The sequence below is a fragment of the Hylaeus volcanicus genome, chromosome 6 (genome assembly GCF_026283585.1).
Source record: "Hylaeus volcanicus isolate JK05 chromosome 6, UHH_iyHylVolc1.0_haploid, whole genome shotgun sequence".
Classification (NCBI taxonomy): domain Eukaryota; kingdom Metazoa; phylum Arthropoda; class Insecta; order Hymenoptera; family Colletidae; genus Hylaeus; species Hylaeus volcanicus.
The window spans coordinates 3322055-3341511 of NC_071981.1; the positions used below are offsets into that span (position 1 = coordinate 3322055).

The 19457-nt window shown below is 33.5% G+C and overlaps 4 protein-coding genes across 13 annotated transcripts; 1 reads left to right on the forward strand and 3 right to left on the reverse strand.

Annotated features, from left to right (window-relative positions):
* Positions 1 to 321: 321 nt before the first annotated feature.
* LOC128878397 (mediator of RNA polymerase II transcription subunit 14) lies at positions 322 to 8302 on the reverse strand. Of its 3 annotated transcripts, none has more exons than XM_054126555.1 (19): positions 8142 to 8302; positions 7644 to 7824; positions 7401 to 7533; positions 7125 to 7298; positions 6729 to 7034; positions 5986 to 6644; positions 5526 to 5893; positions 5004 to 5426; positions 4774 to 4917; positions 4534 to 4677; positions 4283 to 4455; positions 3986 to 4180; positions 3625 to 3888; positions 3269 to 3515; positions 2825 to 3195; positions 2581 to 2739; positions 2234 to 2503; positions 1890 to 2153; positions 322 to 1809 (listed from the first exon to the last, which is right to left on the reverse strand). In XM_054126555.1, exons 2-19 carry the CDS (start codon positions 7790 to 7792, stop codon positions 1645 to 1647), a joined length of 4608 nt encoding a protein of 1535 aa, XP_053982530.1. In that variant the 5' UTR covers positions 7793 to 7824; positions 8142 to 8302; the 3' UTR covers positions 322 to 1644. The 3 variants fall into 3 exon arrangements, with proteins under 3 accessions (XP_053982530.1, XP_053982531.1, XP_053982532.1); XM_054126556.1 differs by having other exon boundaries at positions 7644 to 7818; positions 8142 to 8298; XM_054126557.1 differs by lacking the exons at positions 7644 to 7824; positions 8142 to 8302 and having other exon boundaries at positions 7125 to 7249; positions 7401 to 7515.
* A 237-nt stretch (positions 8303 to 8539) lies between these two features.
* Positions 8540 to 13132, reverse strand: LOC128879074 (protein fem-1 homolog B). Of its 6 annotated transcripts, none has more exons than XM_054127896.1 (12): positions 12986 to 13132; positions 12122 to 12849; positions 11687 to 12033; positions 11193 to 11353; positions 10951 to 11111; positions 10705 to 10845; positions 10396 to 10613; positions 10208 to 10324; positions 9987 to 10093; positions 9680 to 9881; positions 9387 to 9592; positions 8540 to 9234 (listed from the first exon to the last, which is right to left on the reverse strand). In XM_054127896.1, exons 2-10 carry the CDS (start codon positions 12671 to 12673, stop codon positions 9730 to 9732), a joined length of 1956 nt encoding a protein of 651 aa, XP_053983871.1. In that variant the 5' UTR covers positions 12674 to 12849; positions 12986 to 13132; the 3' UTR covers positions 8540 to 9234; positions 9387 to 9592; positions 9680 to 9729. The 6 variants fall into 6 exon arrangements, with proteins under 6 accessions (XP_053983871.1, XP_053983873.1, XP_053983874.1 ...); XM_054127898.1 differs by lacking the exon at positions 12986 to 13132 and having other exon boundaries at positions 8540 to 8978; positions 9096 to 9234; positions 12122 to 12962; XM_054127899.1 differs by lacking the exon at positions 12986 to 13132 and having other exon boundaries at positions 9672 to 9881; positions 12122 to 12963.
* A 1141-nt stretch (positions 13133 to 14273) lies between these two features.
* Positions 14274 to 16985, forward strand: LOC128879076 (tether containing UBX domain for GLUT4). 3 transcript variants are annotated; one of them, XM_054127904.1, is made up of 8 exons: positions 14274 to 14432; positions 14604 to 14731; positions 14821 to 14876; positions 14958 to 15207; positions 15281 to 15661; positions 15733 to 16090; positions 16175 to 16340; positions 16412 to 16985. In XM_054127904.1, the coding sequence occupies exons 2-8, from the start codon at positions 14651 to 14653 to the stop codon at positions 16575 to 16577; spliced, it is 1458 nt and encodes a 485-aa protein (XP_053983879.1). In that variant the 5' UTR covers positions 14274 to 14432; positions 14604 to 14650; the 3' UTR covers positions 16578 to 16985. The 3 variants fall into 3 exon arrangements, with proteins under 3 accessions (XP_053983879.1, XP_053983878.1, XP_053983880.1); XM_054127903.1 differs by having other exon boundaries at positions 14285 to 14529; XM_054127905.1 differs by having other exon boundaries at positions 14286 to 14503.
* On the reverse strand, positions 16623 to 19389 carry LOC128879075 (protein ecdysoneless). Its single transcript, XM_054127902.1, has 5 exons — positions 18963 to 19389; positions 18374 to 18867; positions 17788 to 18292; positions 17513 to 17711; positions 16623 to 17438 (listed from the first exon to the last, which is right to left on the reverse strand). Exons 1-5 carry the CDS (start codon positions 19216 to 19218, stop codon positions 17018 to 17020), a joined length of 1875 nt encoding a protein of 624 aa, XP_053983877.1. The 5' UTR covers positions 19219 to 19389; the 3' UTR covers positions 16623 to 17017.
* Positions 19390 to 19457: the final 68 nt, after the last annotated feature.

Consider the following 19457-nt stretch of genomic DNA (forward strand, 5'->3'; position numbering starts at 1 on the left):
ACATTTTCATATATTCTTTTTTATCTTAAGAATCGATTACGAAAAATCTATGCGAAATATAAAAGTGTAATTGTAATTGTTGACATTCGAAGTTTTAAAGACACATGAAATCCGATGTCATCTAGTCATTTCCGAAAATGTCAGCGTTTGTAACAACAACATTAGTTATAATTAAAGTTTTGTTAACTGTTGGCAAGGCAGCGTTTTATTAGCGCGCTACTAATACTTGGAATTTTGTTTTACCCCCGTTTTCCCTTCTGGTTTTAATCTAAAAGTCTATAGAGCATGAGAACTCGGGGAAGAATGAAGGCACCGTTTTGAAGTAGTAAGTATGGTCTTTATTCTTAAAGTCGAAGAGTAGTTATAAACAGTTGATTTAACGAATATTAATAAAAGTTTAACGATTGATTGTTAAACGGTTAATCGAACTAAAGCTTAGTTAATTAAATTTGTTACGATAGGAAACTGTATCATATATATTTATCAAGTAAAACCTACAGTACTAAAATAAAAATCGACCTATTATTACAATATGTAATTCAATTACATACACAGAATATGTTACAAAATGTACAAAAATCACTTAGCACTTTGAATATTCTTGAAATGGGATGATTATTTATTAATAAATTTGTCTGGCCTCACACTTCAATGCGAAAGGAAAAGGAAAGTCATCTTTGATCTTGATCTGATTTCAATCTAATTACTTTATACATCGTACTTGTTCTTCCTAATCTTTGACTATGCTATAATTTTTGTATTTTTCAACTTTGTATAACATTTAGTTATAAATTTAAGTCTAATCATAGAATTCACTTAATCTTCGCTTCAACTAAGATGTATTTCAACTATTTTGGTTGGTCAAAGCTGTCGAGAAGTAACTCAACCAAAGAAAAAAAAAAGTACGTAAATTTTTCTTTCCTGTGGTAGCTCCTACTTTGCTCTGTGTTTGGTCTACCCAGTGTTCGTTTTAAAATCAAGTAAAATAGGACGGATTTAGTCAATGGGAAATTGAATATAACATAACCGACCAAAATAGTCGAAAAGGAATAGTATCACAGTCATTATTTAGAATAAAAAAATATTTACTTATCCTAGGTATGAATCATAACTGTACCAAATTAGAAAATTTAATTATAATGATCTTAGTAAACTAAATATGTGAGATTGATTCTAAGAAATTTTAGAAAGTTTATTCACCGACGCAATGTAAAATTTGTACTCTGAAATAATGTGTAATACGACTCTTCTTACGGTCAATTTTATGAATACAGGTTTATATAAAAATACAAGATAATTAAAGGATAGATGGATTGTATTAAAAGTAAATTTTATTCAGTTAATAAATTACACTTACCTAAAGACGAAGCTGGGTCCGTCTATCCTTAAATTATCCTATAACACTGTTTCTGTGATGTGTACAAATTCGTATGAACAAAATTTTAGCTACAATCTTTACAATGGCAGAGTTTATGAGAAGGTTTTTCCAAAACAAACGTTCTCTCGAAACAACTCTCCTAAAATTCCCCGAAATGGTTCATTGAATAAGAAAACGCACATGTAGAGCAGACATTATGATACAACTTAGTTCATCCATGTTGATTGAGTTGGTAAACAGAGGGGACTAGGAGAGTAAAGTGTGTCCTATTGAGGTGGTCCACCCATTATTCCCATTGGTGGCATACCTTGGATCCCGTAAGGACCTTGCGAAGGGCCTTGATTTCCAGCCATAGGGGAATGCAATTGCATTGCAGGACTTTGAATTTGCTGCGTTGGTGTTACCTGTCCTCCAGCTGGTGATGGAACTACCTATAGATACCATTTTCCATGCACATTTGTTGCGTTGCATATATTTTGCAAATATATTATTTACATAAATATCCACTTACTTGAGACATAACTGGTGGCTCTGATGGAAGAGTCAAATTAGCTAACAAGTCCCTAACAGCAGGAAAAAGAGAACATTCGGATTGATTTGCACCGTATTCAGCAAATCTCTTTAATTGAAGGGATGCAGCAGCCATTGCAGAAGCTGGACTAGGATCTCGTTTCTCGGCCAACTGTGTTACGTTCGTGCTAACATCGTAAACTAACGGTAAAACCAGAGAAGGTGTCTCTCCCTGGTATGGTAATCCAATCCTTGTTATTTGTAACTAACAAATAACAAGTTTAAGTGGTTAAACTACAGTATACGAAGATTGAGATCGTGATAAGCATTACTAAATATACTTACAAAGAAAAGGATTTTATTCCTGCAAACAAGCACGGCTGCCATACCAGTCGGTACAATTGGAGTACCAGAAGGAGGAATCCTTAAACACCATTGCACGTTCCATTTAAGTTGCTGCTGTTGTACTAATCCAGGTACTAATTCCAATTTCATAATTTGTACAAAATCTTTTAGAACGTTAAATGGTACATTCAACATTCTACCAAAGCCAGAAAGTGTGTTTGGTTTATATGGTGGAGCTGCTGCTCTTGTGTCAAAAAATTTCTCTATAATCTATACAAAAAAAAAAAAAAATTAGGGAAAAGAAATTTAAAAAATAACAAGATTAAAATACAGATTATGAATCATACTTGTAACTCTTCTAGTGTCCATTGATCTTTATGCTCTGGAAGAGGTTGTACTTTTATATGAAGGGATTGCAAATGTTGTGGATTCAAACCAACTCGGCATTGCAGGCTTTCCACCTTGAACTGTACAATTCCTGGTTCGGTGCTGTTGATTGCAGTTAACTGTAAAAATTGTTTATAATAATAGCAATGAATATTTTCATTTACATATAAATAAATATAAATAAATTGAAATTAGAATTCGTACACAATCATCGGTTTGTATGAATCGTTGGAACTGTCTTCGCATGTAAATACATCCTAAGAATCTTTCTAGTGGAGAAAGATCTGGCCCAGGAAGGCCAGAAGGGTGTGGCGAAGGACAACAAAGTAGTTCTAAAGCTTCATGAGTAAGTAGAGTAGGTACAGCGCCAGCCCAGGAACGTTGTGGAAGTACTCTCGAAATATGTGTTCCTGCTTTATGATCAGAAGCTTGAGGGCTATGTAGAGCAGCATGCCCTGGACTCTGCGCAGGACGTGCAGGAGATGGCCTAGGTACATTGGGCGATCCCGGCCAATTTGATGCTGCTGGTGATGCCATACTCTGTGTAGATGGGAAAGGACTTCCGTCTATGTGTCCTAAATAAATAACTAAATTAGTACGAAAATACCAAATGAATTGCATATTTACATATATTTATTTGATACTTACCAGTTTGCATAAAAGATCCTGCAGGTGAGTGACCAACTTGAACGCTACTACAAGGTCCAGGCGATGATGTAGGCATCAAGCCAGCTGGACTAGGAACATGCATTGGATTCAGAGGACTATTGGCAACCAATCCAGAACCCGGCGAAGGATGTGGCAGCATATTAGGTGTGTTAGGTGGAAGAGATGGTGGCGAAGCCAAATTGAAAGACGTGGCTGGACTACTTCCAAAACTCTGGTGTTGATTTGTCTAAAAATTGTATAGACACGAAATCATAACAACGTGTTTCAGAAATTAATATTCGATGTGAATTACGTAAATACGTATATAGTCCTAAATGATGAATATAAGATGCTACCTGTGATATATTAGTAGTGTGAGGGCTGGCTGGTGTGTGAGGATTACTACCAGAAGGTGGAGTAAGTGGCGGATGAAATCTTAAACCATCTCGTTGTTGTGCAGGTGATTGCGGTCCACTTCTATGGTGGCTCAGGAAACCTACATTCCCACTTCCACTACCACCATCGCTATCCATTGTTACAGGAGATGGGGGATTGTCATCCTCCGACTGAGATCTTCTACGGAATACTGCACTTTCGTCCACATATTTCGATAAAAATGCCTATGCAATAATATAAATGCACACATAAATTATAGAAAATAAAATATGCATAATTCTTTTTTATTTTACAACAAATAGAAATTTCTATAATTTTCACCTTGAGGCCTTGTGTTGGGGTAAATTCATCTACAACGTAACTCCTATCAAAACGACTGTATGCTCCGTCTCTTAGGCTCACCAATCCGCCACCTCGTAAACGCAATTCCAAACAGTACATACCCTGATATGCAATTCTAACCAAAGTTACGCACTGTGGCATAATGGTAAAGGTTTGTACTGGTACTTGAGGTCGCTGTAATAAAGTAAAATATAAATATAATATAAAATCTCACAAAGTTATAGATTTATCGATTGAAAATGAGTGTTGAGAAACCAATTAAATTTAAAGTCATACCGAATTGTAAACGCAAAGTTGTGGGATAGTGGGTAATTTACTGATCGATGTAAGAGGTTGAAGCGTTTCGTGAAGAATGTGTGCAAGCTGTGCTAAATTTCTATGCCTATTCAAATGAGCCTCAAGTTGTTCCTTCATAATCGAATGAGCGTTAGTTATAGTGCTCGTTGGACCTGTGTATTCACAAAAATATATTTCTAACTTATTGCAAAAGTAGTTCATTAATAACGTACTTATAAAATGATACTTACTTTTCCCAAATATTAACTTAAATGTTTTGTCGTTTGTATTCCATTGTACAGTAACAGTGGCTCCGCGGTTGGGACCATAGGCTAAGACTAATTTACTATAGTTGTATGATTTTATACTAATCATATTGCGTAAACTGTACTTCTCTGAGTTATACCAAAAAAAAAAAAATGAAGTAAATCGTTATTACTTTATATATTGTTGACATAAACATATATTTTCAATGAAGTTATAAAACTTACCCATCTTAAAATATTCTGCTAAATCATGTACTATAGAATAGAGATGTACAATCTGTGCCCAATCATTTAGCAACGCATCTACTGTGCGCGATACAGTATCTGCTGTTCCCATTTCGTATTGGAAATATACAGGTCTACGTAGCCCTAATATAAGTCATGCAAGTAATTTACATTTAAACCACTTAAATAAATTAAACGAATAAATTTTAAAAATTGTTCGATGATATTACCTTGTTCCTTTGGATGACTACTAGACAGAGGGCTACCATAAAACACAAACTCAGCCATCCATGTTTTGGCCATACCTTTACCTTGTACTCTGATTGAAACGCTGAGCAATCTTTTAAGAAGTGCATGCCACGCACAGTCGAAACTTATCGCAGTAGAAGGAGCAGGTAATTGAACTAATTTTAAAACCAATGCAGTAGCATTTGCTTCGACTTGAAGTCCTTGGTGAGCTATGTCTCTCCTAGTCAATTCTTGTGCTAGCGTTACAAAAGGTATTCTTTCATCGCAAAGAGCAACAACGTGTGCTAGCTCCGGAATAAAGTATGCAGGCTGCTTCGATCTTCTGTTTTGTAATGTAGCACTGGCGTCAGTCCTTCCGCTAGGTCCAGTACTTCTGCGTTTAATACTGCTGGTTTCGGTAGATTCTGTGAGATATTGACTAATGTTTCTCATTTTGTCCATTATGTAAAATAAAATGGTAATACAACAGTTTAATATAATTATAACACGTAAAATAAACTGACCACTATCAACGCTGGTGAAAGGGCCATGGGTTATCACGAAAGTATCAAATTCAATTAGACTTTGAACCTTTAAATACATCTTTGGAATCTCTGTTTCGATACTATCATCCTGAAGATCATCCTCAACCGAACTGTGCTTTACCACAGCAAGATGAAACGAGCATTCAATCTCGCACAGTGAAGTTTCTTTTTCTTTGAATGCCACTATCAAGATCACTGTAGGATGCCGATGAAGTTGAACAAACATGCGATGTCTACTAATTTTAGCCATTGGATGATCAGGATGATGGAGGACTGGCAAACGCTCGTGAGAAGTTGCTGGAAGATGTTGCAATGTTTTCTCGCATCTCCTTTGTGTTATCCAAAATCTGCAGTGTATAATAAAGTAAAGCAATATATGAAGAAACGATAAAAGGGAAGAGTATATGATAAAGTTAAGTTAAATCGAAGAAAGACTCACCTGAGCTCTGATATCAAAGTAGGAAGACGAGAATGGTCACCATTTAAGGCAGCTGTTAATTCAGGAACTAAAGGCGCCTTGTACTGAGGTACATGACATTGTAACATTCCTGTATGAGTATCGACAGTAACCAAAAGATGCTCTGCTCTTAAACAAGGTTGCAAAATTGGAACAGAAAGAATTGCAGGTGATCCAGCTAAAGTACATTCGACATCTTTCAACATTGTCTGTAACTCTTGTTTCAAATCTAATAGCCTACTTCTAGTGCGTACATAAATTGTATGCACCAACAAACATTCCATCGATAACTGGTCAGATCTAATTGCCCTGTCTGCTATCTCGCTTTCTTTATTACCTAAAGATGGAACATGTACAATTGCAAGAGATCTAGCTGGATCATGTTGATCAACCTGTACTGTAAGCTTGTATCCCAATTCTGATCGAGGATCTTTATTAGTTAGCTCTCTCCAATATGACACGGAAAGACATTTTCCGGGAGTATATTCGTCTACGTGAATGTGATCGTCCAACCTGTCTCGTATTAATCTCAGTGTTTGGGAATAGAGTACTTCCAACTGAAGCGATTGGCAGAAATAATGCAAAATGTGATAAACTTCTGATAATGGATTTGAACTGTCTGCCAATCTTGATTGTACTACCTTGAAATTAAAATTATTCGTTTCAACAGTAAATAACAGAGGAAAGCCATTTAACGACATAGTAATTTAGGAAAACAGTAATACTTGATGCACATAGCGTGTTTGCAGTGGATGGACTAAAGCTTTCCCATCTCCTGTTTCTCTGTCTGAAACCAAAATTTCCAATTCTAGTAATCTCCAGGGCACAGTTGGACCATCTCCCATAACTGTAAGCGATACTGAAAATTCTTGCTCCACAAGGAATGTTACTCTTCCTGCTTCAATTTTCAAGTTACGCATTTGTGGAAGCAAATTTCCAGTTACTAATCTATGTTGAATAACTTGATTTAGTCTCTGAAGTGTACTTCTTTTTTCTGCAGGTGTAATTGGATCTGGAGGAACAATTCTTTCCTAATAAAAAAAAAAATTGTACAAGTTCTGTTAACGTTAATTAAAAAATTGTTGTTGATATAATAATAAATATTGATAAACTCAAATTACTCTTATGCACGCCGGCAGACGACTATACGTTCCAGTTGTCAAAACTTCTACAGCAGCAGGAATATGGAAATTAGGTAACCTGGCATGTACTAATGTTTCTCGAGCCATTCGTGCAAGCATATCAGCTGTATCGACAAAAAGCAATGACTGCTTATCCAAGAAAGCCATTATATGCTGTCAATGAAACTTCTTTTTAGTCATTCAATAATGTAACAATCATATAAAAGTACTGGGGCAATATGAATGTAAATAAAATAATATTAATTTTCAAAGTACCGCAGATTTGTCAACTTTGGAAGCACTGTTAGCCCATTTAACCAATGCTAGTAATCGTACATATAATTGCCTAGTTCTAGCTGAGAAGTTGTATATCTCTATTTTACGTTCCATGTCAGTTTTTCTAGGCAATCTGTAAACATATACATACATTACATTTTCAATCATCAATTTATATTATACATTATAATATACATTGATTTTAACAGTGCAGCAGTATGTTAATAATATAAATCTACTTACAATTCAGCTAAAACTGTAAGTTCATGATAAGTTCGTTGTATGATAAAATCAATAAGCATCCCAAGGGAAATAGAACCGCCACGATTCCCTTCTTGTGGAATATTGTTGGTAACCGGAGTTTGATGATCTTCCAAAGGGACTGGAGCCATTTTGTGCTTTACTTTAACTAATTAATCTAAAACTTACCAATTATTCATTATTAAAATAATAATTAAGACTGGAGTATTCATTAATATTCATAATGTTATATTTTTATACAGTAAATAAAAATATTACATGGTTATTCTGTTTATGTTATTTTTTAACTGACTAACATTAATTGCAATATATATATGCAGGTACATATGCAAGGTCGTAAACTGAATATTTGTAAACATGTAAATAACAGAAAAATGAATTACTCATTTTTACAGCAATAAACTATCAACAATGAAAGTACATCAAAGTTTAATAATAATAACAAGAAAGAAATATAATGTTAAATAAGTGTTATCTTACCCCTAACATTTATTATTCCACATCGAACATTAAACAATTAGATAGTAAGCAATAATATAATAAGTGCAAGCACCAGCAAGTGCCAGCAAGCACGAATCTCTTCCAAATTGATCATGAACTCTGAAATGATCTGAAAAGATAAACTTGCTATCGTTTTCTGTCTTTATTATTCTTGAATATAGCTGAAAGTGTACGATGGAAAAAATCATACCGTCTTTGGGGAAGTTCACTAGCTAGGGACAACTAGGGACCTCCTACCCCTTCTCCTCTACAAAGAGATGCTGCGAATTTTGAATTTTTGAATCACTATGAAATAATGCTTTGATTATAGTGAAGTTAGTTAGAAAAATGATGTATGTAATAAAATCTAAGATAATTTAATTAAATAAAAATGCCAGTTATCGAAAAAATCAATCGTTTACTATAGTTGATATCTTCATAGCTATTTAATATAGCCTTTACATAATTAAGTTAACAAATTAACAGACACTGGTAATTACAATTTGTTTCAGTCATTAAATTCATACATTAATATATAAAATAATCAAATAAATTCAATTTTAAAATTATAACAACAAAGTATTAGTTAATCGCTTAGTTAAACACTGACTTCAATTGATAACATTTGTTTCGAACAAAGTAAGTTTTACGTTTCAAAATAATTATCACACAATTAATTATGTTTTTAATAACTTATTTGTTCTTGACCCGTAAATGGCGTTGTAGGGTGTTTTCTACTAATGTTTTCTACTAATACGGTAATCCGTTTTACAACGAAAAACTTGGATCTGCCAGGCGTCAACTGAAGAAGAAACTCCAGAAGTTGAGGAACTCGCCCTAAAACAAGATCTCGTTCCAACTATTTCTGGTCATAATTTATTCGAATCGTTTCCGAAAAATCAATCAGAATAAGATCGTATATGGATTTACTTTTCTCACGAAAGTTTCACCAACCTATTGATAATACTGTCATGAAGGAACAACGAAAAATATACAAGTTTTTAGTTTAGATCGGTAGCTGTAACACAAACGAGTGCGCAGCACCAGCTTCCAGGTTCAATTAGCCAGTTTTCAAGTCGTCGGGTTTCTTGCGCTGAAGAAAAAAAACGTAGGGTGGAGTTCCTTTCGGCTTTGCAATGGAAAAAAAGCTTTAATTGGCAAGCGAAAGATGACTGTACTTAGAGAATTTTAAATATTAGTCATTCTTTATCGTTCCAAATTAAAATAGATTAAATTTTCAAGTACCTTTTATATTGGCGTTACTTTTAACCCCAAAACACCATTTATGTATACATTTATATATAAAGTCGCAACATCATTTGAGGGTTAAAATACTATAACGCAATTTTTTGTGCTTTTAGTAAAAAATTCCACCCTTAATAAATAAACAAAACTATTATTATGCAGCTTCATCCAAATAATTATATCACGATTTTGGCAAATCAAGATTCCTACAAAATATCACATAAAAAATAAATAACTCCAATTATTTATTATTTGAAACCTATTAGTTAACCTTATAATTTTTACTTAATTACGTGTGCAATTCATTTATCAAAAATGATATTCTTCTGTAGTAATTTTAACCCTAATTAAGTCCAGGTCCATGCAGTTCAATAAAGCTCTCCAAAGAACGTGGTACTCGTTCGCAATAAGACAAATTGTAAGTTTTTACAGCTCTTGCAGCTATACATTTCAATGACAATTTTGTTTGAGTCCGTAGTATTGATTCTACCTCACCTACATATACGAAAAACAACACAGATTAATAATGTTTGCTTTAATTAATAATATAAAACGTTCAACAGCTAAAGTAGTTTTAGAACTTGAATATAAATATTGTACCTGTTATGGCAGCATAGTACGGAGTCTGACCTCTACTATTTATAGTGTCCATATGTGCTCCAGCTTCTATAAGTTCCATGATAATTGTATACAGAGTTTCGAAATCACTGTAAATATTTGAATGTATAATTGTATAACTTATTAAACAGTGTCGTTGTAGTTTTTCTTAAAAATACAAAAATGTAACTAATACGAGCAAACAGATTATTATCAAATTGTACCTAATTGTTTTTATACAACCAACAATTACATGTAATGGTGTATTTCTTTCATTATCCATGGCATTTACATCAGCCCCACACCGCACAAGTAGTTTTGCCGTTGCGGCACAAGGAAATCTGTAAAAGAATTATTTAAAAAATTATATTGTTAAAAAGTATGAAAGTAAAAATTTGATATACAAACTGACTTGCAGACAACCGAATCCTTGACAGGAGTCTCATTTACAGCAAGATGTAGTAATGTTTGTCCATCTTCCAAATTTAATTGTAAGACACAGAGTTTATGAACTAGACAATGTGCTTTATCTTTATCCCGTTCCGCGTATCTACTTCCATCCATCGTTAAAAGTTTTGTTAATATTTGTAATATATACAGTGTACTTTTAATGTTTGATTCCATTTCTCTCTGTATTTTACAACGTAAAAAAAAATCATTAAATAATTATGAATTTGATCGATTATTTAATAACAAAAATAAAATTTCTGTTAAAACTCACAATATATTCTACATCTTCTTCAGAAACAGGATAATTAATTTTAGATTTATTACGACTAAGTTCGGTTACAAAAGCCTCTAAAACACTTAAAACCTGAGAAAAATCGATATCCACTCCAGCATGTATCATTTGTGAAAATACCTATGAACGACATTTAAATAAAAAATAAGTCACAATGAAAAACAAATAATAAGTTAAAGATTCTTTAAAAATATTGTTTAATTTGTAAGTATTAGAAAACGATACCCTTGCAAACCTAAGGAGATCTTTAACAACTGTTACATTATTTAATTGTTTTAAATACAGAGCATGAAGCCACAAATCTATACATCTGTCGTGCTTTCCTTGGTCTCCGAATACTGCTCCTCTGAATATTATTTGATTTGGTACTCTTGGATTATGCGGCCCTAAAGTCAAACATTGTAAAATCAAAAACTATACTATTTTCTGTACTTTCTCGCTACCACTTATAAAAATAGGCTACAAACCTAGGATTCTCTCCCTAATAGCCAATGATTCCATATGAAAAGCATTTTGATTATTCATAACACTTTTCAGATTTTCTAATGTTTCGCATTCTCTCCAGTTATCGTATGCCTTCACTGGTTCACCTAATTTTTTATAGATAATGTTTTTAGGATCACTAAACCTGTAGCATCCAGAAAATTATTCAGTTGACTCTCCAAACGAAAAATTAGTTTTTATTTTATGATGCAATATTCAAGGTGGATCATGTAAATGGTAGTACCTGAACATTTGTTAGTAATAGGTATATGAAAATCTATTTAAGATTAAATAAAATCATCTAGGGTAAATATTGTAACAAGACCAAATTTTCATTGCAATCTATTCTTTTAAAATTTCAAGATGATCAATATTTTATTTAACAGAATAGTATTTTCGGTATTAGTCTCATTGCTATTTATAAATATCGAGAATATATAGATATTCTCATTTAAAAAGATTAATTCTGTATACACACCTAAGTTCCATTGCTTTCCAGAAATATTTATATGCTTCTACTAAAGAATCATTGCTTACATAGACACTACTACCATAAGAAGCGCCAAGAAGTTCGTATGCCTCAATTGTTTCTTCTTTAGATACTTCTGCTTTTCGTATAAACCATTCAACAACATCGGCTCTCATACGTTCTGCTGCTACTATTAGTGGTGTCATACCTCTAGCATCTACTGACATTCTTGCCCCGTATACCAATAATTGAGCTACTATAATAGTATGTCCAGATTCAGCAGCTAAGTGTAATGCTGTAGCACCGCAATCTGCCTTCTCATTTGGATCTGCACCTTTTTTTAACAGATATCTCACCTGTTATGATATAAAATAAAATTAAACGTGCTTAGATTAATTACATCATTTTAACAATTCAGATTATTAAAATCATAACGATACTTACTACTTCTGCATGACCTTTAAGTGCAGCAATCATTAGACACGTATTATTCACATGATTCGAAATATTTATATTTGCATTATGTTCTGCTAAATATTTAACTATATCTAACCGTCCATCTGAACAAGCTGTTGTCAATGGCGTAGACTGACTTCCAGTCGGATGGTTGACATCTGCACCCGCTTTTACTAAACTTTTAACAACTGGTAAGTGTCCTGCGGCAGCAGCACACCAAAGAGCACTCGCCTTTTCAACAACACATCCGTCAAATTTAACTGTTCCCTCTTGTTCTAAGTCGGGCTTGAACTTATCAAGCAATATTTTAACTACTTTGTCATGGCCATTTCGTGCAGCTGTTATTAAAAGTGTACATTGTTGCCCATCTTCCTCGTATACTCTTTGATTAATCAGCTCATTAACTTGTTCGATGGGTTTATTACTGAGAAGATCATAAAGTGCGATAGCCATACCATCTTTGGCAGCATAATAAACTCGTGTTATTAGTGACTCTGACAATTCTACTACATCGTCCTCGTTCGAACTGACAGTTTCCATTTCGTTAAATGTTCTTCGAGTACAACAAACGTCGTATAAAAACACTTTTACCGTCAGCTTTCTTCCTCGATGAAATTTCACAATATTACTCTAACCAAAAATTCTCCATCCTACACTTCGTATTTCGGACAAAGTTCTAAAACTTATTTTGAGACCGTACAAAAACATTGATATTCCTGCATAAAAATAACATTTAACCTCATTTACTCTTGTTTTGCGAGTGTTGTTACAATCCAAATCGATCGAGCTATTTAAAGTTATTTTTGTAGATGATCGGTATAGTTATTTTCTGTTGCGCTGTCGCAAACGTACCTTAAAGAACACGTGATAACAACATTTATATAAGAGCGAAATTCAAAAAGCAGAAAATATTCGAATATTTCAATTTCCAGTGAGAAATAGGAGATCTAAGTCAAATGAATTTTCGCTGTTTAGACTATTGGTACATTAACCACAAAAATGACGCAATATAGCAGAGCTCTGTACACTTTTTCTCTACACTTTAGTATAAACAATATAAAATTACAACGCACATGTGACGTAGTAACTGTTTTGCATTGTTTACACACAATGCTCAACTATGCTGTGTCATTCTGCGTTTTATTTAAGCTTAGCATTAAAGGAGAAGTTGCCAATTCTGGGTGCTTCTTTTCTCTTTTAGCTTAGTGTTAGAGGAACGTGAAAAATCATTGTCATGTTCAAAATGTATAATTATAACATGATACGCATAAGTTAGGTATTTAAAAAGGTTAACAGCGCGCTGTCATGCGAATAGCGGTATTCTGCGCATTTATCTGTATCTAGTTAACTTCCCCGTAAACGGCAAGAATCTTTGTAACCAGTGATGGACATTCGGAAATTTTTCCTGATCATGCGCATTGGACCGAGCGTTGCAGTCCTCACTGCTGTATACACTTACTTAGAATTTAGGGTACCATTAGATCCCAGTAAGGAACAAAATACAGGGTGTCCCAAAAATGTTGTAACACCTTGAAAGAGGTTGTTCGGAAGGTGATTTGAAACAACGTTTTCCTTAGCAAAAATGTTGTCCGAGGCTTCGTTGAGGAGATATTAACGGAAAGCACTGACCAATCAGCGGGCGCTCCATTGGCATACTCGCACTCTGATTGGTCGGGAAGTGCGTAGCCTACGTTATCGCGAGCGTTCCACCGGCATACTCGCGCTCTGATTGGTCAGTGTTTTCCGTTAATATCTCCTCAACGAAGTGTCGGACAACATTTTTGCTAAGGAAAAAGTTGTTTCAAATCACCTCCCGAACCACCTCTTTTAAGGTGTTACAACATTTTTGGGACATCCTGTATAATCTCCTCTTCTTTTCCTCTATGATTCCTGACGTGTACGGCTGTGGTTCATTATCCATTTTCTTTTTAATTTTCCCTAATATTACACTCACGAACACTAACACTCTTGTACTTAATTTGTCCGTTAAAAACGCGGGGAAAATTGCACAGGCCCCTTAAATGCACCTCCTTTGGCGGTTCGGATACATGTATGGTGACAGACGACATGTAGCTGTGACGTTAGCTTACGCATGCGCAGAAAGGAATACCTCGAATGAAAAATCCCACGAATGTCCATCACTGATGCAGATCATTGTTCATTGATGATCACTCATTTTTGCCATTCAGTACTTTAGTACTTAGCATAGGAGCATGTAGGAGAAAGTCATCAGCTCTGATCAGCTCCAGCATCAACCAAAACTGACCAAAAGGTTGACTTGAAAAAGACGAGGTCATTGGTTGGTATCAAAGTTGATGACTTTCTCCTAAAGGACAAGAATTAATCCATAACCTCAATATACCTCGGCATGTTTGTAACTCAACCGTTACTTGCATGTAAACATACTCTGTGATTTCCCTATTCTTTAAAAACACAAATCCACATAACATTAATTTTCTTATTAAATTAGTTTCCATAAACAAGTGGAATTTCAACATATTACAACCAATTACAACTATGATTGGAAGTGTCATCGTCCTCACGCCGAACGGTCGCCGACAAAACGTCAAAGTTACACCAAACACTACGATACTACAAGTAAGATTTTGCGTGCATGCTAACGATTATACGAACGTAGTTATAATTATTACAATTTTCTTACGTCAAGTCCAAAATGTTACACGTAGGTTCTAGAAGATGTCTGCAAAAAACATGGTTTCAATGCAGATGATTATGATGTCAAGTATGTATATTCTAAAAAATAAATAAATGTAAGATACAAAACTACATACAACAAATTTTTAATATTTCATCTGTCTTCTAGACACTTCAACCGTGTGTTGGATCCTAATACGATATTACGGTTTACTGGACTACCGAACAATGCACAATTAGAAATGATACCTTGTACAAAAACACGTTCCATATCGACTGTTACAATAGGTGTGCAATTAGAAAATGGAGAACGATTAATGGGTGATTTTGAACCTAATACAACATTAATCAAAATTTTACAACATATGTCCCTTGATCAGGATCTTGAAAGAACTGTTTTAACATATATGCATCGTGAGGTATAAAAATATGAATCCTTTGCATTAAATAAGACTCAATGCTTATTGATTACATTGCATAATTGTTTTATAGGTTTATGGAATAGAAACTCTGAAGACTACAACATTAAAATCATTAGGACTAACTAGTGGTAAAGCTGTATTACGCTTAATATATCGAGATCCTCAAAAAGTAAACTGCCAAACTTCTCTAGCAACACAGTCTAATAAAGTATCATCGAATTCTGCAATTCTCTCGAAAATGGAAATACATAGACCAAAAGAAGATTGTTCTAAGAGTGTAGAAGTTAAAACAAAAGAATTAATAACATTAGATAAAGAAAATAGAATTCTTGCAACAGAAGAAAATCAGCCAATGCCATCAACTAGTAAAGGCTACACTATGACTAAAGGTCAAATTTTATCCAAACCACCAACCAAGAATGAAGTAACAGATATAAATGAAATAGAGTTTGTAAGATTTACTTATATAAAACACATAAATTTTAAACATATATGTATGTTATTTATAGCTCTTTATTATAGTTAGGCGAGAGAAATGCTTTGGTATTCAATCATGCTATAATTCAATCGATACCTAAAGATGAATTACCAGACGATTTTTACGATTTAACAGTTGATGATGCAAAAGTACTATTAAGAGATGCTAAACGTCGTAGAGAACAACTAGAGGAAGCACCTCTGATAACAAATACTCAACGACAATTAGATCAAGACAAAAGAATCTTAAGTCAATTAAACAAGTATCGTTATACGATAATTCGCATACAATTTCCAGATCAGTTTATCCTTCAAGGCTTATTCCGGCCAGTGGAAACTGTACAAGCGATAAAAGATTTTGTAAAAAGCTACTTGGCTGATCCAAATGGTGACTTTATAATTTGTAAGTAATAGTAGTAATCAGTATTTGTTATAAAAAATTTAAATATCGTTAAAGTAATTCAATGTATGCTTTACTCCTTCATAGTTACTACTCCGCCAAAGCGTGTTTTAAATAGTAACGCACGTTTAATCAATGAAAACTTGGTACCTTCAGCTATTGTTTATTATTCTGGGCAGTCAACTCTTCGATCTGATATAAAAGAAAAATTGACAGACCCTAAAGAAGTTGAAATACAGGTTGCTAAAGTTAGGCAAGTAGTTAATGATGTTACGCATTTATAATAAAAATGTTATTGTATTTATCGTAATTATTTATTTGCAGAATGTCGATGCGAAACGAAGAAAGTCAAGTAATTAATGAAGATGTAGACATTATTGATACTGAAAATCGTAAATCAGTTAGAGCGAGTAATGCGAATACTGGTAGTAAATCATTAAGTGAAAACAAAAACAAAATACCAGCATGGTTAAATTTACCATTCAAATAATGAATTAACTTTGTTATTGCTAATAAATTGAAATAATTACAAATATATCGTGAGATATTTTATTCATTTTTATGTACATACTTAAGTAAGTATATGTACTTATACATTATTGTAATATTCAGAATCCTGATTAAATATACTTATATGAACTAAACGTTAATGTAAAAAAGAATTGTGCGTACCAACAGAATATTAACTTTTTTATCATTGTTATTTCTAAAAGTAATGCAAAGTGGCATATAATAAATCTAATATCGTTTAGTTGCTTATAAAGGAATGTTTAAATTATTAATGTATCGCATATATACATATGTATATTTTTTTCTTTCCCTAAAATACTAAGTACTTGGAGTTTTACATACAATAATTCTTCAAGAGTTCCGGTCTATCGACCGTTGTTAATGCATTTTAATAAAAATTATTCTTTATAATCAATGTTATTAACTTTGTAAATCAGGTGGTACCGTGGTCGGCGATTGTAATTGTAAATGCATAAGCCGTCGAACGGACCCACCTATCATATTTCCAATTGGTCCTGAACCACCTGCTTCTTCTTTGATACTCTTTATTAAATTTTCTTCTATCGTGTCAGATCTTTTATGCGTTTCAAAATTTTCATCTTTTACCATTTCAGATTGTAATTCCGAATTCAACAATCGCATATACTTATCCATTTCGCCACCTGTATATTCGTCATCTTCACCCAAGGATCCTTCTGAACTCCCTTCGAATTCTCCTTCGCTTCCTGGAACAGCTAAATCTAATATACCTCGTAATGTGCAATCAAATATATCCGCGTCGAATTCAACTTTTCCATTATCTTCTGGATCATGCATTATGTCAGCTTCCATAGAATGGTCTCTACAAAAGGAACATATAAATCACACTTTGTATAATATTTTAATATTATTAAAATTATAATATAAATAACATACTCTAAAAATTGTACACCATCAATATTGCTAGAGTGGTTGAAGAACGATTGTACTTTCTCTTTGAGAGTCAATGGTTCTTGTCCCTGTTTTTTATTTTTAACATTTCCCCACTGTTCGTCTAAATACAATTGTAACTGTACCGGATCCACGTTTAACCAACTATCGCTATCTGCAGGGCTTAATGTACCTTCATCTTGAGCTACATAGAAAATATAATATGAAACAATAATCGAACATAAATTAAATTTTACGAATACTAGTTTTAACGAAATTACCATGCAGTTCAATGTCATTGGATTGTATGCTTTCCCATGCTTCTAAGACTTTTTCAGCGTCACTTTTACTTTTAGTAACATTTATTGCGGAATTAAATGAATTTAAATGTTGTAAATAATAGTCTTTTGCTGCGTTTAGAAGTTTTTCATAATCTTGACTGCCTTTCAATAGATTTCTAAAGTAGCCACTAGTTTCTAAACGTGTTAAATACGCATTTAGAGCATATTCATTTGCTTTTAATTTCTCAGAATCATTACTTGTTTCTTTAACTCTTCTTCTACGTTCTTCATGAGCACGAGCAACTAACATTTCTAAACCACATGCTATTTTAACACCAAGCGTATGAGCATTATACTTTGAACAGGTTATCGGCGGTATGTTCCAGCCTGTTCTTGGGTCTCCTGTATATCGACAGTGAATTGCCATTGCATATAAGCATTTAGTCATTTTTAAATTAACCATGATACGCTGTTCAGGGGGAAAATACCTCATTGCACGACAGACCTATGGTACATAAAAAATATACACTATAGAAATAAATTAAATTTTAATTGTATATGGATATAAGTAATAACGAATCTTTACCTTTCTCTCAAGTGGATCCGAATGACAAATAGATCTAATGGCTGGTGCAATAAGTCCTGGTTGTTGATGGAGTATTGAAACTGCTTTCTCTGGTAAAAAGACTCTAGCTTTGTGATGCCTTTTTTTAATCTCATTTGGATAAATACTAATTCGTTTCTTTAAAACATCTTGAACTTTGTCAGATGCTTTGGACAAGTATGGACTTTCCTGTATATTATTTAATACATCGGATAAACTTTTATATTTTTCACGAACGATATGCAATTCTCCATTACGAATAAACGTATGATTTTCACATGTTTCAGGGTTAGCCCATGGAGGCAAAACATTTGCCGCTTCGATTAATAGAAATTCACCATCGGAATCTACTAGTTTTGTGATTAATCCGTCAAAAGTCTGTGTAAGTTTAAATATTAAAAATACTACAAACCATTCGTCACTTATATCTTCGTCAAAGTGCAGAGATACATAAATGTGAGGCAGTATATCAGATTCTATAACAAAGATACAAAAAGTAACATACTAATATAATTACTGTGTTCAAAAGTATTTAAAAAGTATTTAAAAGTAAAATAACAGGTAAAATTACCTTCAATGCTTGTCGAATTCTCAATAAGTTTTTCTAGTATCAATGCTTGTTTTGTTCGAGGATGGAAAATTAAAGTATCGCTATGCCAAATGTAATCTTGAACGTATGGTGCAATTTCATTATTGAATTTTGTAATTTCTTGTAAAAGTATTTCCTCTGTTATCGTTTCTGATGATTTCGTGTAACAAATTTTTGGATAAAGATAACATTCAAGGAGATCATCCTCTTTCACAGTAGATATCTTTGTATTCGCCATTGTTTTACTATTTAACACTTTTAACGATTTAACTATCAAAGTAATTTTTAATGTTCGTCATTTTATCATTCGTTTCGAATTGGTGGATGCCAAACGTGTAGGTAAAACTATCTAACTAACGAAAAATCGAAAACAAATACAGAAACAAATGGACAGAAGCTCCACTGAATCAGTATCGCAACGATTCTTCAGATCCAGCTGACGCTGAAACCAGTGCGCATGCGCGAGTGGGAACCAAA